This window comes from Heloderma suspectum, chromosome 7 (genome assembly GCF_057233095.1).
Source record: "Heloderma suspectum isolate Gila_16-S chromosome 7, 16-S_ref, whole genome shotgun sequence".
NCBI lineage: Eukaryota > Metazoa > Chordata > Lepidosauria > Squamata > Helodermatidae > Heloderma > Heloderma suspectum.
In genome coordinates this window covers 8,120,343-8,139,340 of record NC_139464.1, presented here as the reverse complement: position 1 = coordinate 8,139,340, position 18,998 = coordinate 8,120,343, and the positions used below count along the sequence as shown (strand labels likewise).

General features: G+C 47.5%; 1 protein-coding gene across 1 annotated transcript in view; it reads right to left on the bottom strand.

Moving 5' to 3' along the window:
* The window catches only part of PLXNA4 (plexin A4), an 820,970-nt gene that overhangs the window by 328,067 nt on the left and 473,905 nt on the right, over positions 1-18,998 (bottom strand). Inside the window, exon 4 of the mRNA XM_084809045.1 lies at positions 1,854-1,954. Within this exon, the coding sequence (XP_084665171.1) occupies positions 1,854-1,954 (101 nt within the window). The remainder of the gene's footprint in view (positions 1-1,853; positions 1,955-18,998) is intronic.

Here is an 18,998-nt window from a genome sequence, read left to right as displayed (position 1 = left end):
AAATCGTTACGTAGCCTATCACGGGGCTTTTTTTTCTTTTCTTTTGAAGTTCGCGGCCAGGGAGATGGGGTGCTTCTCCCCGGCCTGAATTTCAGCCGGGCGAGGCGGGAAGCCTCCCCCCCGGCCTGAATTTCGAGGGGAGAAGCAAAGCACCTCCCCTCCACCGCAAAGCAAGCTGCGAGACCAGGTAAGTGACTTTCGTACATCCCTAGTCATCATACATAGAGATGTACGAGAAGTTAACTTATGCTTGAAAAATAGATAGAAATGGCCTGCTTGGAACCCCGAACACAATCACATTTAGGGGGGAAAGCTCGCACATTCTCATGCTTTACCAAAGTGTTTGCAAAATGCATCCCTGTTGGAAAATGCGCACTTTGAAATGTGCAATTGTTTCCCGAAAGGATTATTTTTATGCTTTAATGCATAGGGGGAAAGCACGCGCTTGGGTGCGTAAAAGTGCACATTTTTCTTGTTCGGAAATGTGTATTCTTCCTGTTGGGGGTGGGGTGGGAGAACCCCCTTTCACTCTTCATTCAGGAGAGTGAAAATGATGTTAAACAAGCATCAAAGTGGGAAAAGGAAAGGCACATTTGTTCACCCACCCCTAATCATGCCTTTCTGCCCTAATAATATTTGTTCTCTGAAGAGACGGAGGGGATGGTTTTGCACATTGACCAGCCTCCATAATTGAGATTGCGAAGGAATCACCATGACCAAACCCAGATCCAATTGGCTAGTGACCGCACAGAGATTTGCCACTGGACCTTAAGCAGTCAAGGCAGATCCAGACCGCAGACCTGCGGGAGCAGAGATGAGGCTTGCAGGGAGGTCCAGAAACCCTTGGTAGGGCCATCCAAAGAAAGGGTCATTTACTGGCCAGAGTCACTTCTGATGGGAGCAAGAAGCAAGCAGTCTCTGAGTGAAGGAGGATAACATGCCAGCATGCCCGAATTGTTGTCTCGGAGAAAAAACCTAGACATATTTCTAGCCTGATAGGCCAAATCTGAGAGAACCAATGGCCTGTCTGGGAGTGGGGCTGGAGCTAAGCCAGACCCCAGAGAGTGAAATACTGCCCCTTCACCATCTTCTACGCAGCCTAGAGTGGAATACCAGCAGGGAGACCAGAAGAACCCGGGACCACAAGAACTTGGCACCCTCCAGTGTGTTGCTTGGCTCAGTTGTTCGAGCCACTTGGACTTGCCTCCCGTGAGGTATTTGGTTGTTCCTGCTTTGGGCACAGTGTGGACTAGAGTCTATGGGTGAATCTGTGGAGGAAAAGGGGCTGCTGATGATCTGACCTTACCAGTGGGGGTTGGACATAATTCCTGGGAAGAAGCCATGACTACTAAACCAATTTAGCTTGGTAGCATAGATAGGTCCTTAATCTTTAAGGTGCTACTGGGCTCCTCCGTATTTGTTCACATTTGTGTGACTGCATGTAGCAAGTGGCCAATTTCCTGGCTTTTGCTGGGTTTTTCTTTTCATTTTAAAATATATCTAAGGGAGTTGTAGGGCTTTCTTTCTGTCTAAACATGCATAGGATTGCACACAAAGGGGAAAAATGCTTCCTTCCTTCTTCAGAAAACATCTCTGCATCTCTCTCTCTCTCTCTCTCTCTCTCTCTCACACACACACACACACACACACACACACTTTCTAAATCTGGAACTCCCAGTCTGTGTTTCCAAATGATCGGCTTTATCCCGCCAGGGACAGATCTCCCCATTTGCAGCTTTGTCATATGTTGCAACCAGTAGTGAGAAAAAATGAGACGGTAGAGGAAAGAGAGGGGAAGGAAGCAGTGTCCCCCTCCCAACAACCCACCCTTCATCCCTGGGAGCCACACTTACGTGTTGTGGAGCACACACCATCCACAGTGGGGATCTCCTGAGCCCAGACACTCCCCACAACTTTTGTACTGTCCGCATGACTCCACCGGCACTCGGGTAAGCTGAAGGCGACAAGGAAAGAAGAAGAGATGTGGGTTTTCATTTGTGATTCCAGACAGTCCCATGTGGTCTGGGGCCATGAAGATTCCATACCCATTCACACCTGTCCTTCCACACATAGCAACAGGGATGCAGAATCCTGCTTCTACCCATGGCAACGTAGCCAAAATTCATTCTTCAAGTGGGTAGGTATTATGCAGAGGGCCACAACAGCTTTCCTGCCAACATCATGGGAGTAGTGATGCACAAACCCCCCACTGCCCAGACGGGGGGTGGTGGTGGAAGGGCAATCCGGGCTGCTTGGGGCCCAACAGAATCCTCCAGAGCCAAGCCGCGTCTGCTAGAGTTGGCGGAGCGGCTCTCCAGCTCCTTATACATGATACGCTAATGGCGGCTGCCATTAGCCTATTGTGGGGGGAAATACAGCTGTAAATGGTGTATTATACACCATTTGCAGCTGTAAAGCACTGACTTTGACCTAAATACAGCCATAAATGGCTGCAGTTTAGGTCAAAGTCAGGGCTTCACTACCACAAATGGTGCATGAGATGCCATTTATGGCTGCATTTTTCCTGCAATAGGCTAATGGCAGCTACCATTAGCATATCATGTCATATGGGGAGCTGGAGAGCCGCTCTGCGGGAACTCCTCCACAGGAGGTAAGTGCAGCCGCTCTGTCGCAGACTCCAGAGGTCCGATTCTTTGGAATCCAGCCTCATTTGACTCCATGGCAGAATTCTCTGGCATCCCTACATAGGAGTCTTCAAGAGTAAGTGGTGGGTGGACTACAAGTTACCTCTGAATGCAAAGCAGTTGCCCATGTCTAACTGCCCACGACATTGCAGCATTTTTAGTTATCATATTTGTATCACACCTAGGGATGGGAGAATCAGCTCGAGGTTCTCAGAACTCTACCTTGAAGGTTGGTCTGCTTCATACCCATTCCCAATTGCAAGCTTTTCTGTTGTTGTTTGAATGGGGAAAGTGCACATTTTGGTGAACGTGTTGTTCTTCGGTAATGCGTTTTTGAAACCAGCATCTCAAGCTCTGGAATGAAATTTACCTGCAAAATATACTCACATTCTGGTAGGCATGTATGAACCACCCATTGTCGGGGGGGGGTGTCCTGCAGGGCAATCTAAGCTGCTTGGGGCCCTGTTGAGTCCTCCAGAGCCCTGCTGCCTCCACCAGAATTGGCAGAGCAGCTTTCTGGCTTCCTATAAAACACGACACACGGATGGCGGTTGCCATAGCCTATTGTGGGAAAATTACAGATGTAAATGGCATAGTTTATGCCATTTGTGGCCATAAAGCACTTACTTTTACCTAAATTACAGCTTTGTATGGCTGTATTTAGGTAAAAGTAAGTGCTTTATGGCCACAAATGGAGTACGATACACCAGTTATGGCTGTAACTTTCCTGCCATAAGCTAATGGCAGCCGCCATTAGCCTATCACATTTTATAGGAAACCGGAGAGCCACCTTATGGGAACTCCTCCAGAACCAGAGGTGAGTGAGGTCAGTCTGCCGTGGATTTCAGAGGCTGCATCCTTTGGAATCCAGCCTCATTTGAGTCTGCAGTGGATTTCTCCAGCATTCCTACATTTTGGGGTGTGAATAGGGCAAGTTCTAGTCACAAACAATTCATCACAAATTTCTCATACATCCCTAATCCTGACTAAGGATAGCCAGAACCTTCTGGTTCTGCTGCATACTTTTCACTCTATCCTTCAGGGGGGTGCAGGAGAATTACAGCTTGCTTTGCTCTGGTTCTTCCACCTCCTATTCTCAAAGCTACACCTATCCCAGAACCTTGCCTATAACCACTCTACTCTGCAAGAGTGTCCACAGGTCCACGTCTGTTGATTTTGATTTGCAGGCTGAATTACATCACTCCTGCCAGCCAGTGGGGGCTGGTGGCTCTGATGTCAGTGGAGCAGTAATTCTGGTCAAGGCTTCAGCCAGAACCAGTCAGAACTCCAAAGGAGCTATCTGTGCTGCCCTAGGCTGAGTCTTGGCTCTTTTCAAGCAAATACAGGGAGCAATGCAATAGAATAGTCAATTTGGCAAGCAAATGGTTAAGCACACAGATTTCAGTCCAAGGAGGTTTAGGCTAATAAGGCAAGAGTGGTCAAAGTATCAGACAAGAGGTCAAGCACAGTAAATAAGTCAGGTACATTATGCAGTTCAGAAGCAGGATCAAGAAACAGTCCAGGGTCAGTAGCACAGAGCATCCATCACAAGGCAAGGCACAGGAGACAAGATAGCAAATAATGAAACTAGCAGAGACATTGTTTCCAGCAGCTCTCAAGTTACCAGTTAGAGCTGATACACCTGAAGCTACTGGAACCCCACCCTTTGCTCAGCTACTTCAAGTTAGAGGCTTGTCAGATGTTCTCCTCATGAGGAGGACCCAACTCATGAGTAGCCCTTCTCAGTAAGCAAGCACTCCTTCACCTGGCAACCATCCTATCATGGACCTTAAGGCGCCCGCACTGTCAGTTTGCACTACTGCATGCTAGTGCTAATGTACATTTGTTGTTCAGTCGTTAAGTCATGTCCGACTCTTCGTGACCCCATGGACGATAGCACGCCAGGCCTTCTTGTCTTCCGCTCTCTCCCGGAGTGTGCTCAAGGTTATAATGCACATTTGAGGAAGTGCACATTAGTGCTAATGCAAAACTGAAGTACTTTGGCCGCATCATGAGAAGACAGGATACCCTGGAGAAGATGCTGATGCTAGGGAAAGGGAAGGCAAAAGGAAGAGGGGCCAACCAAGGGCAAGATGGATGGATGATATTCTGGAGGTGACGGACTCGACCTTGGGGGAGCTGGGGGTGGCGACGGCCGACAGGAAGCTCTGGCGTGGGCTGGTCCATGAAGTCACGAAGAGTCCGAAGTGACTGACTGAATAAACAACAACAACACACTTGCACTAATGTGAATTAGCGCAAGTGAAATTGAATTCTGGTTTAAAAACCTTGATTCCATCAGTGAGAGGATGACGGAATGAAATACACCTGACAATCTGTGAAACACAGAGGGAATGGATTTAATGAAATCCACACATCCCTACTGGGGGAATGGAGCAATCACCACTGATATTTCTCTTTCTCTGTCATTACTAGCAGTAGGAATACAGTGATTTCAGAAGCCAGAGAACACCATTTAAAAAACGGGGGCTGTGGGGAAAAGTGGGTGGGGTCCTGGCAGCATTGGGGGATGCAAAGAGAGCAGATAAGGGCCACATGCTGCCCCAGGGCTGCAGGTTATGCACCCCTGGGTTAGACTGAGAGATAACATTACTTAACTCTGGGCTGGCCCAAGCATTAGGCAGTATGAGGCAGTTGCCTTAGGCAGTGGATTTGGGGTGTCATGAAAGGGCATCAGATTGTTAGCTCTTTAATTTATTATTGCTGTATTTTTAGTGCCAGAGACAGGGATATGTGTTTGTGTGGGTTTCTGCCACCGAAATAACTCAGATTTCCTTGGGTACTGCACCCCTGGGCCTGGGGGGGGGGGTGCAATTTGCTGTTTCAGGCAGAGACATATCTTAGGCTGGCCATGACATAGTCCTTACAGCTGTTCAAAGCACCTCGCATATGTTATCACAATAACCCTTCTAATGACTGTGTAGGTTAAGTCTCCATATTGCCGTTTTTGGGGAGAGGGGTGAGAGATTTTGGCTTGCCTAAGGCCACCTATTGAGTTCCAGTCTGAGTAGGCAAGAGTGGGCTAGATGGTACTATGGCCTGACTCTTTATTTTTATTGATTGATTTATTCCATGCATGACCCAACCTTCCTAGCAGTTCAAGGTGGATACCAGCAATAAACACGCATAATAAAATAAAATAAAATAAAACAATGATTTCACAAAAAACCAAAGGCATATAACGTCCTCACTAAAACCAGCCATAAAATCAGCCACAAAAAAATAAAAAAGAAAGAAAGCTCAAGTGCTTGCCTAAACAGTAAAGTCTTTGTCTCTCAGTATAAATATAGCCTATCTCAAAGTATGAAATTCTAAGCCTATTGCATCCTAAACTATGCATTTTAAATTTTGTTCTGCTTTTTAGCTAAGAACTGCATTGGGGCATTTGAAAAGTGTGAAATCGAAGGGCTCTGATTCTTATATTAGTTCAGGGGGTGTGTAGCAGGTCAGTGCACTATCACAACAGAATTCACCAAGGTTGGATTCTTCAAACAACCCTAGGATAAGGTAGGGATTTCTCATTTCGCCAACTGCAAGTTCATTTTGGCCTACATTTACATTAGTTCACAAACATGATAAAATTCTTCTCCAAAACAAAGTCTCCACAAAAACTCATACACAAGTTTCCTGTGGATTTTTTTTTTCCTGATATACACATTTTTGTATGCGTTTTTCCCAGTATGCACACTTTTTGCAAGTGTTTTTCCCCATTCTGGTGTGTTTTTGTAATACTTTCCCCTAATATAAGCATTTGTGTGTGTGCATTTCCTTAACATATACATATTTGTGCACTTTTTTTAGTTTCAAAATGGACCACAAAATTCTGAAACGTGTGGATTTTGGAAGGCAAGTGTGTTCTGGTTCCCTTATTGCTTAGGCAGGTCTGAATTTGGCAAGATTGTATGAAAATTCAGAACTGCCACATTTTTCTTGCATCCCTAGCATAGCATATGTTCCTATCACTGAAGTATTTACAAGTCAGTTGGTGTGCCAGGGCTTATCTCACCATCGATGGGCTGGCATGCACAATGTTCCGTTGATTTTCTCCCCTGCCCTCCGACCCTCCTTGGAAGACAAAAGTTATTTACTGTGGACATGTTAGCAGTCATTCTCCAGCTTGTGACCTGTTTAGCACTCTTGGTGCTAAAATATTTCCCTTGTATGCTGTGATAATCAAGGAGCTTTCTGTGGCCCATCGGGACGTGTCCACCATATACCAGCACTCACAGCAATGACATTTAAGAGAATCAAGTTGCATGACCTCAAGGTAAGGCTCCTCCTCTGATTTCCCTGAGGTGCCAGAAAGAAGGGAGCAGGTAAATAAAACCACCTTGGAGTCAAGGTTACACAGAAGAGCTGTGCCTTTTGGGGCACTCGGATGCTTGTTAAGAGTGTAATTACTCTTGTGGAAAAGAGGCTCCTTTGGATTTAGAAGGATTCCTACCGCCGTCCAACTTCACATATGTTTCCAATCCATATGAAACTGAGTTCCCTTCTGTTATCTCCCACAAAAGACAAACAAGCGAGCAATTCCAAGGTCGCTGCTATGTTTGTGGTTCACCTGCCATCAATGAAGCAATGCAAGTGGCATTTGCCACAACCACACAGTGGCAAAAGTATGCCACGTGCAACTGTGTGGCATGGGATCACTTGGGATCACAAGCAGGTATGAAGCAGGTGGAGAACTGCAAACAACAACGGCCTTGATTGTTTGTAGTGATGGGTCAACATACCCCAACAGAAATCGTAATTTGTTTCATTAAGTTATCCAGACTGAGACGGCAGTTCCCCACTACTCTGAGATACCATTGGATATATACCAGGGGAGGGAGGGCAACTTGTAGCCCTCCATATTTTTGGCCTCCAACTCCCATCAGCACTAGCCAGCATAGCCAATGGTGAGGTATAGGGATGTCGTGAGCGCCCCAGCAGATCCAGAAGCCTGGCAGAATCCTCTGTGTATCCCCCCCCCCAGAGCCCTCTTGCCAAGCCCTGGGGTGCTAACAAACCCTGTCAGCATGCACCCCAGGACTCCGTGAGAATCCAGGAGCAGCCCGCCCTCATTGCGAACTGCCACCGCCCGCCTCGCTGCAAGCAAGGAACCCATGAAGGCTTGAGAGGAGGCAGGAGTTGCCCTCCAACCATGCGCCCTCCTCTCCTTGCAAGGGAGAGAGTGCAGTTGGTGGGCGACTCCTGCCCTCATGCCTGTCAAATCTGCACGGTCTCCTTCTGTGCAAAGAAGGAGGCCATGCAGGCTTGACAGGCAGCTGGTACCTTCTGCCAATTGCCTGTTCTTCCCTCCTTGCAAAGAGGGCAGAACAGGTGGTTGGCGGGCTGTGACAGACTTGCTAATGAAGGCGGGTGGCCATGCAGCTTTGTGGGGCAGTCGCTGAGCCATCGAGAAGCTCATGTGGTGCTGCGAGGAGGGGTTGGCAGTGGCGGCAGCTCGGTGAGCACCTAAGGAAGCCAGACTCAGGGGAGTCCAGCCATCCCTAGTGATGTATAATGGGAACTGTAGGCCAAAAGATCTGGAGGGCCACAAGGTGCTCTTCTCTGGCACAGACAAATTCTTGTTGTGAATGCGCATGAACAAAGTCCATCTTGGGAACTGTCGAATGGCATCATACAATGTGCCATGATGTCATGCATCACTGCACTATGTTCTCCTCTGTGATTGGCTGCTTCCATGTGCCGTAAAGTTGGTATGGAGCCACTGGAGCTGGTCTGAGTGGCTGCAGTGTGAGTGGTGCAGGTAGGAGCTGCAGAAGAAACCCTTCTGTCTGCCAAAGCTAGGGATGTACGAAAGTCGCTTACCTTTTCGAAGGGTGACATTCGTGGGGGGGGGGAGGCGCTCCGTCCCTCCTCCCAAATCCTGGCCATCCGGCCGGCTCCGCTCTGCAGGCATTCTGAGGAACCACCAGCCAGCTCCGCCAGCGGCCAGACATCCGGCCGCTGGCTAGCAGGGATGCAAATGGCAGCGGCCGTAGCCACCACCGTTTGCGTCCCTGCAGTCAGCCGTGATAGGCTACGTAAATGTTTACGTGGCCTATCACGGCTGATTTAAAAGAAAAAAAAATGCTATTTGCGTTCCCCTTATTTTCGCCGTCTTAGTCTACGTAAATGTTTACGTAGACTAAGACGTACCAAAATAAGGAACGCAAATGTCGGCGCCCATGGGCACCACCATTTGCGTACGTGCGTTTTTTTTCTTTTCAATCAGCCGTGATAGGCTACGTAAATCTTTACGTAGCCTATCACTTTTTTTGTTTTGTTTTGTTTTTAACTGGAAATGGTGGCGGTGGCAGCCGGTTGGAAGACCGGCCGCCGCAGCCGCTGCTGCCGAACCACCGCCGGAGCTGCCATCAGAGCCGGCGCTGCCAGGAAGATCCGCCCAAGGTAAGTCCCATCCCAGGGGGGGCGGGGGGGGCAGACCGTTCCGCCACCGATTTCGGGGGCCCGAATGCACTGGCATTTGGCCTCCCCAAGATCCGTGACGGAATTCTCTGACATTCCTAGCCAAAGCCCAGATCTTCTTCTCACCCACCAGCCACCCTGGGCTTTTCCGCACCCTCCTGACCTTCTCCATTTTGGATTCCCTTTCCAGTACCCTTCCCAGTGACACCCACCGGCCCCCAGGTCTGAAGTAAACTTTTATGTACCAAAGAAGAAAAACAAGTCTGTCCAATACTAGAGAGAAATGGTCTCAGTTGACCAGCTGGATAGAGGAACGAACCGATGCCACAAATGAAACAGAAACATTGAACAAGGAGTGGATACTGATCTATGTGGCTGTTCCTTCAGTTTTCCTATCTAAACTCTGCCACTGATTGTTTTGGAAAACAGTAACTAAAGAGTTAAGTGACATTTCCATGGGCATGCACACTGCAGGCTATGAGTATAGAAACCTCTTTAGCCATTAATTTAATGACAAAGAAGACCAGTGGCTAGATAAATGAGCTCAAATTACTGTCACAGAAGTCATATGTATAGAAGGGGATATGAGAGGTTGGCAAGAAGAAAGGGAAGGCTGAATCTGAAATGTCTGATTTGTTTCACTTTTGCATAGTTCTGTTCTGTTGCATAGTTTTACTTTTTCTACAGTTCTGTTCCTTGTTTATATTAATCTCTTTTCTTTACACACACACACAGAAAATTATCTGAAAATACATATACTTTGGCGTAGTGGTTAGAGTGCTGGATTGGGACAGGTGAGACCTATGTTCAAGTCTCCACTTGGCCAAGGGGCTTACTTGGGTGACTTTCGGCCAATCACTGACTCTCAGCTCAACCTACCTCACAGGTTGTTGCAAGGATAAAATGGAGAGGAGGAGGAACTTCTAGGCCACCATTTTCTGAGCAATATCCCCTGTGCTTTAAATGGGTCCTTCATATATCACTCCACAAGTACAACTTTGGCATCCACAAAGTACAGGGAGGTTTTGAAAATATATCACATGTCTGTCTGTCTGTCTGTCTGTCTGTTTGTCTGTCTACCTATCTATCTTAAAGCCCCAAACACCATGGGACCCCAAAACCTTCATGAGTGCCTATGCCCATATAGAGAATCAGTTTATTTCTGGTCCATGTTATTTATTTTTTTTAATCCTGAGTCTGCTCCATCCAGTTTTTACATCACTTGGCAATTATTTTTTAAAAAAAGCCTCATGAAAATTCACATTTATTTTTGTATGCAATGTTTCCTAACATATGCATTTGGTATGCAATTTCCTGTAATATAAGCATTTCTGTACACAACTTTCCCTAATGTACCCATTTTTGTACCTGTTTTTGTATCCAGTTTTGGAGCCGAGATCTGAATTCAAAGAAATGTGCAAATCAAGCAATTACTGTGTTCCAATGCATTTATTCGTCCGGGAGGTGTGAATTAGATTGGTTTGCTTCAAGCTATGCACAAAATGATATTATCCCAAATCCAACCATCCATATCGACTTGCCTGTTCTTTCAGATCTTCTGCCAAGATCCTTCTCCACATACTTCATCCATCAGAGGTACAAAAGTCATTTATAAGGGAGGGGGCTTCTCAGCAATGGCACCCTGGCTATGGAATGCCCTCCCCAAAGAGACTCTCCTGGTGGCAACATTGCTTTCCTTTAGGCTCCAGGAAAACATTTTTTATTTAACATAGTTTATTGATTTACTTAAGCAAGTTCTAATCTGTCTTATGCCAACCCCCCCCCCCCGCATCATTTTTGTGGTTTTGTGGCTTTCATATTTGCCTTATGCTGTGCTCTACCCTGAAATCTGATATGACACAGGGGGTATAGAAACAGTTGAGATAAACAAAATCCATATAGTCACTGTGGCAAAAAAAAAGAAAAAAAATACCTTAGAGGGATTCATAAATGAAGCATGCATCTCCGAGCACCTTGTCATCAGAGATATACTGTCTCTGAATTTGGAAGTTGGGATTTTGGCTGTTATGGTTTACAGACACCAACAGACACCCCCCCCTCCCGCCGCCACCCCCCCCTCTCTCTCCCTCTCTCTCTCTCTCTCTCTCTCACACACACACACACACACACACACATCAATGTATTAAAGCCATTTATGGTTGCTGTCATCACAACTTCCGGTGGTGAAAAGTTCCAGGGGTTTGTTTGGCATGCATGCGTGCGTCTTTTTGTTAATCTTGAAGCTACTGCCAGTGCCTACTGCCTAATCATTTTTAGAAAATGGGTCATAATTTCCCCCCTAGTTTGGAAGAGAGTGAATAATGATTTCCTATTCACTCTCTTTCCCTCGGCCTCTTCACACCATTTTATAAACGCTTTCTATTGTTCCCTACTCGGTCATCTTTCTTTTTTCCCTAAGACATCCTCCTGTTCCCAAATGACACATCATCAAAGTAATGAATACAAACGGCTAGAACTGGGTGGGAGGCTGAACAACAAGCAAGAAGAAATAATTTAAAAAACTGTGCAGGGAAGTGTTATAGCAGATCACTTTCTTCCTACTCACATTTTCTAGTTCGATTCTAACCTATATTTGTCACACCTGTTGCACTACTTTCTTCTCTCCCTGTTTAAACCTGCCTCCATTTTCTGTCTCTTCCTCTGTTGTCTCCCTTGTGTCTGTTTTCTAGATCACTGGTGGGGATGAAGAGTGAGAGTGAAAATGGGAGTGCAGAAGAAGAGAAAGAGGGGATGCCCCTCACCCCACTTGTGGCTCTGGTCCCACTCATCACTAGCTTCAACCCCTCTGCCTGAGCAGGAGATGTCAGGAATGATTCTGAGCATGTGGAGATAGTTAGAAGCTCAGATTCAGACTGGGAACAGCCAGAACTGGGGGAGGCTCCCTCCCTAGTGAGCTCAGATATGGATAGGCATTCTTCTCAGGAACTTGGCTTGCAGATGGCTCGACCTGAAGGCCTCCCTTTCCTCCCCTGTGAGAACCCAGGTCTCAGAGGAGGAGGAGAGTGTGGGGTGTGACCCGAGGGATGCTAGAGTCCGGTGCAGAGCGAAGCAGAAAAAGTTAGAGGTGGAGCTCAGACATTCCACCCGGTTGGCTATGCATGATAGCCTACATAGGGGGGCACAACTGTAAGGGAGGGGCATCCCCCCCTAAGCTATTCTGGCTGGCAAGTTCTTGTTCAAACCACCAGCAACGTCTCTGATTCCCACTTGGCTCCTCTATTGATATTCATAATTGTGTGGAGTAGCTGGTTTCCTTTGTAGCCTGAGAGTCTCTGAGGATTTGCATTTATAAGGAACCTGGTAGCTAACTAAGAAAGTAGTGAACCTGAAGCCTGCTGCCTTGGAGTGTGTGACTGCCAATGGAGAGGATCAAGGGACCTGACAGGAAGCACCTGACAGTAGGTAAGCTGGAGGAATCAGCTGTGGACTCAAGTAAGGCCGTATTTCCAAGAATCTGCCCTGCAGAGTCCACAGTGGACTGGTTCCCCTTACCTCCATTCCCAGCGGCCTCCATGCAGGACACCTTCCAGGTTTTAAAAAGACCACATCCATGAATGGTGGCTGCCATTTCTGGACCTTGGGAAAATCACAGCGGTAAATGGCATATTTTATGCCATTTGCACCCGTAAAGCACTTACATCTACATAAACTGCAGCCATAAAAGCACTTTTACGGCTGCAATTTATGTAGATGTGTTCTACAACCACAAATGGCATAAAATACACAATTTATGGCCATAATTCTCCCAAGGTCTGCAAGTGGCAGCTGGCCTCACCTTTTTTAAAACTGGAAAGGCGGCCCACAAGATCTGGTGTACATGCGCAAGGTTTTGGGGAAATATGGTGACCCAAGCAGCCCAGATTTCTCCATGGTGGAGCCCCACCCCAACCAGACTTTGAGGGGCACACCCATCCCTACCCAACAGACCACCCCAAAAGGAAAGTGAAGAAGAAAAGGTTTTTTCCACCCATGCACAGAGATAGCACTTGTAGAGCTTTCCTACACTAGGATGTTAATCCACTGCATCTACTTTTGGTTTTGTTCATAGAACTGAAGTCTGAGCTCTGCATGAAGAGCTTTTTCCTTTCCTGCTTTTTCACTACATAAACTGTAGGTGGTGCTGTGCTATAGCAGAATAACACAATTACACAAATAGGAAAATACATTTTCTTTTGTTTTCTGAAATCATTCTCCATTTCCCCCACTCTAAAAACAAAACAAAACAGGAAAGTGCTCTTAAAAAAAGGAAGTGAAACTGGAGTGTCACGTTGTCATCTAAAGAACCCATAAAGAACTGTAAGGAATGAAGAGCATAGAATAAATGCCTTGTGTAGAAAAGCTCTAAAAATAGGGATGTACGAAAGTCCCTTACCTGATCCCAAAGCTTGATTCGCGGTGGGGGGGAGGCGCTCCATCCCTCCCCCCCGAAATTCTGGCTGGGGGGGAGGTGCCCCGTCCCTCCGGCCGTGAATCCTCCTGACCTGCCGGGATGCAAATGGCGGCGGCCGTAGCCACCGCCGTTTGCGTCCCTGCAGTCAGCCGTGATAGGCTACGTAAATGTTTACGTAGCCTATCACGGCTGAGTGGAAAACAAAACAAAACTGTGTGTATGCAAATGGCGGTGCCCATGGGCACCGCCATTTCAATTCCTTATTTTGGCAAGTGTAGTCTACGTAAACATTTACGTAGACTACGGCGAAAATAAGGGGAACAGTATTTGCGTTCCCCTTATTTTCGCCATAGTCTACGTAAATGTTTACGTAGACTAAACGTGCCAAAATAAGGAATGCAAATGGCGGCGCCTATGGGCGCTGCCATTTGCGTACATGCGGTGTTTTTTTTTTCTTTTTTTCACTCAGCCATGATAGGCTACGTAAACATTTATGTAGCCTATCACGCTGTTTTTTAAAAATCTGTAAATCTTTACGTAGCCTATCACATTTGTTGTTGTTGTTTTTTTAACTTGGAAATGGCGGCGGCGGCAGCCGGTCGGAAGACCGTCCACCTCCGCCGAACCGCCGCTGGAGCCGCCAGGGACATTCACACGAGGTAAGTCCTGTCCTGGGGGGGCGGGGGGGGGGCAGACCGTTTCTCCACCAATTTCGGGGGGCCGAATGTGCTGGCATTCGGCCTCCCCGAGATTCGTGGAGAAATTCTCTGACATCCCTATCTAAACATAACAACTATAACAATAAGAATAGGTATTCATAGAACAGTAAGGTTGGAAGGGGCCTATAAGACCATCGAGTGCAACCCCTGTTGTTAAGTTGCATCCCATAACCTAGGCAACAGTGATTTGAAGTTTTTGTAAGGAGAGAGCAAAGAGATTTCAGTAGAAAGGGGATTCAAGAAGATCCAAAGAGCTCCACTTGAATACAGTCAAAGGTGACTGCTGAAAAGGGTGCCTTCATTGTAAATATATTTTACATCTCATTATAGTTATAGCCATACTATAGGCAAACTCTTTTCAGGCTGGGGCATAAAGTCTTCTTCTTAATCTTTTTTTTTTTTTAAGCAAAAGGAGCATTCATGTGTTATAGATAAGTTTCTGTTGGCTCCATCACCATCTGCTCCCCTCAATATTTCTTCCAAATGCACCTCTAGTCTGAATTAAACCAGACAGTAATTCCCCTGTTCCCAGTTTTGGTAGAAATGGCTTCCCAGGTAACATCTGCCATCCCTGAATCTACCTTTTTTGGTCACAGGGGCCCAGTTGCCATTTTCCTGGCTGGATGGGTGGAGGGTTAATACTACCGGTTGGGTAGATATGATGCAATCACTCATAGACACTGTCCCCCTGCGGATCCCTGTGTCAGCAGCATAAGGCTGTTTCTTCACTGCCACGGAAAGGCATTGCCCCGATGAAGCACACCGTTGAATCCTGTCAGCACTAAACTTCCAAACAGCAATGAGTGACAGATTGCAGGAGAAGACAACTGCACCTTACAGGCAGTTTCCAAGAAATGTGGTGGAAGCTGAGCGATGAGCTGACAGGCTAAGATTCATGATGATGATTTCTTGAAAAATAACTAGGAGGAGGGCTGTGCTTTGCTACTGGGGGGGGGGAATCCCCTCCCCATGAACATCACAAGACAAAGACAGAAGCCTGAACAAGACAGGGCAATACATATGAAGTTACTGCTAAAACCAGAACCTGTACAAAATGGTTCTTTTTTCAACCATCTAGGACAGAGGCTTTCATTCATTCTGGCTTCAGTGGGTCTTTCTATGCTGATGTATGTGCTGCAGCATTGGCCATGGAAGCCCGGTTCATTGCAAAGGATTCTGGGACATGTTTTGTGGTGGGCAGCATCATTAGCTGGTGTGAGAAAGCACCCACACAAGACAACTCACTCAGTGGCTGCACTGAGGATGCAGTGAGGATGCACCACAGGATGCACTGAGGCACCACTGAGGATGCGATGCACTGAGGATGCACCACAGGAAAGACTGGCAGTGGCTGGCAAGCTGTCTTCCCAAGAAGATGGAGGGACCATAGCTCTGTGGTAGAGCGCACCTGCTTTGCATGCAGAAGGTTCCAGGCTCAATCCTGGCATCTCCAGCCACTGGTCTAGGACAACAATGAAGCACGCATTGTGGCATCACAGCAAAATGCAACACTGTTGTAAGAGCTTTGGGCTAAAATATGCTGGTATTATTTATTTATTTACTTATGTACATACATATTGTTTTACACTATTCAAATTGATTTTATCTGTACACCACCTTGAGATCCTGATGATATACGGCAAGATACAAATGTTTTAACTAAACTAACTAAACTATTTTTTTTTATATTTTGGACCCATCCCATTTGGCCCAACTCACCACTGAATATGCCCCCTGAGAGCTTCTCCAAAGAGGCTCAACACCCCTGGCTCATCATCTACTAAGTCAAGGTGAAGGCTGTGGCAGCAGCAGCAGCAGCAGCAGAACCCAGGAGAGGTAGGGATAAGGGGAGACCTGGTTCTATGGCAAAGGCTGGGGTAGGCAATCATTTGGGGCCATGGGCACCTTTGGTGATCTGAGGAACTGTCCTGGGCTGCCCTGGCATAAAACAAGTATCTGCCTCAAAGACTGAGTACCAAACAGAGGTGAGAGCTGAGTCCCAACATACTAAACAGCTCCTTTGATCCCACAGCATGAGAACAGTTGTGTAGTTAATTCATAGAATTCTCTGAATAGCTAAAACCTTTACAGCTGCAAATGGCGTACTGGACACCATTTGCATCTGGAGTGGAGTCAGCATTGGCCAGCGATACGGCAATGGCGGCCGTATCATTGGTGCTCCGGAGCCAGTGGTGGGCAGGATCTGGCCAGTGAGGACTTTGATGGGAGGCGGAGGTAAGTACTCCATTCCTTCATGGACTCAGGAGGCCGGATTCTTTTGAATCTGGCCTCACTGGGGTCTGTGGAGGAATTCTCCACCATCCCTAGTACCAGTTTGCCTACCCCTGCACCCACACAAAGGGTAGACAACCTTTTTGTGCCCGTGGACACATTTGCCATTGGGGGAGGCACGGCCAGATTTGACATTTTGGCCTGTGGACATCTATTTGGGGGATTCCCACTTTTTTGCCCTCTCACCACTCCTGGATTTCCACATTTCTTGCCTCCTTTCTTCCTCCTCCTCCTTTGCTTCCACCATGTACAGCCACTTTCCGTTTCACTCCCTGACCTCAATTTTCTTTTTCTCTCTCCCTTGCACACTTCCCTCAGTTCCAAGCACCTTCCCCATCCCCTAACTGTGATCTCCACCCACCCATCATCTACTTCCCATCTGCACTGCCAAAGCTGTAGGTGCAAGCCAGAAGTCAGCAGATCAGGAGAAGTCTCCCATGTGCGTGTAAGTGTGCATGCGGCGGTCATGGTTGGGGACTGTAGAAGGTGTGCAAGGGGGTATTGGTGGATGCTGCAATGCCCCTGCGATTTCCACCTTCGACCTCCTATCCATGATCAAGGCCACTACCAGGAGTAGGACATAGAAGAGGCTAAGAGCAGTGAAAGGCAAGGCTGGAGAGGCAATGCATCAAAGAGGGATATGGATGACTTACGTAGGAAGCCACATTTTGTGCCGGGGTGCCAGGATTCCACACGCGGACACACGAGAGCTCTCTGCCGGCACTGTGTCTAATTGCCAGCATGCTGGACCCTTTTTCCCTGTTCACCTTCAGCCTCTTGGCAGCGAGATTAATTAAAACTGTACCACGCTGATCAGTGACTCAAGCTTTAGTGTCGGGCCCTCTAATTAATAAAGGGAGAGTCTGCAGAAAACAAGGGAGCAGTGAGTGAAAGGCACACCCCCCATGGGTCAGCAGCTGAAGAGAAAGCAGCAGTAAGCAAAGCTGGCACATCAGAGCTCAGATCTGAAGAGCCCCCCCCCCCCCGCCTCTGCCAGTGGAACGTAAATCTGCAGTTAATTCTGATCAGCTCCACGAATCTAAAATTTGGAGATTGGCCCATGCCCTCCAGGAACAATCAGCCTTTCATGCTGCCCTGAAGATTAGACAGGAGAAAATGAAAAGTACACACGCGCACAACCACCCCAATTTGCCAATCCCAGTAATTATTATGGAGGGATCGTAGTCTTTCTCTCACAGCAAAGGGTGGCCCCATGCCTGCCATTAGAAACCAGATGTTGAATCTCCCAATACTGGACCCAGCCAGACCAAGGCCAGTTTTTGGACACCAGCACTCTGCTGGGGTGTCAGGGCCATGCTGGGATGTGAATGGTTGTACCCCAAACTAAACCTGGAGGGCATGTCATCCAAGCCAGGGTCTCTAGGTTGCAAGTAGGGATGTGCGTGTCAGGAGCGCCTTGGTGGCCTCTCTCAGTAGATTCCAATAGCCAACTCAAGACACAGATGAAAGGATTTCTTTTCAAAGCTTTAATTCTTTTACAACTTCATGACTCTTTCAGATGCTAATCACCAGCGCCTAAGCAAGGAACAGCAGAGTGGCCTAAGCTTCAAATAGGCAGTTGATCCCCATTTGAAAGGGAGTCACTTGAAGACCCAGAACTTATGGGCTCGGGAGAGATCCTCCCTTTTTACCTTGGGTCCACGGGAGGCGGCCGTTGCTTGCACGCCAAACTGGCACTATGCCTCCTTTCTGCATCCTCCATCGCTCGTCGCTCTTTGCATCTGCGTCGAGCATCTAAGAAGCCCCCCTCCCGCACTCCCTCACTGCCAGGGTCACTGTCTATCTCAGGAATGCCAGCAGGAGGAATCTCTGCCAGCTGCTGTGCCTGTGAGGGATGAGCGCGCTCCTCTCCCACTGATTCTTGTTCCTCCTCAGAATCAGAACTGCTCTGGGGCTCTCTGGGCTCAGTTTCCACCCTGACAGTGCGAACCCACCCCTGCAGACCTGCACTCAAGCCCCCACGAGTTCACCAAGCCACCCGCACTCACCCTGGGTCCTGTCTGCGAGCACCCATCATTTTGCCGAGGTTTTATTTTTAAATGAAAAAAGGAGTTAATTAAAATGTGCCTATTTCAATATGTGCATATTTGGCCTGGGACAGCTCTACGCAATATTAGAGGCATTATGTCAGCCCAAATGTGCACACATTTAAGCTGGCACATTTTTAATTAACTCCTTTTTTCATTAAAAAAAAAACTTGGCAAAATGGCGGGCGCTCGTGGACAGGCCTGGGTGAGTGTGGGGAGCATCAGGATGGGGCACGAGCAGGACTACAGGCTCAGTGGGTGTAGTCCAGGGGTGCGGGTGGTGGTGTGGAGGCCAACGGACTCCCAGATCAAGTTGCACATCCGCACCATCCCTAGTTGCAAGAGCTGGGGCCTGAATTGCAGCGGGTAGAAGATGCTGCTCTGCAAGGGAAGAAAGGCCCAGATCCTAGTGTTTATATCAGATCCAGGTAGGGATGTCAGAGAATTC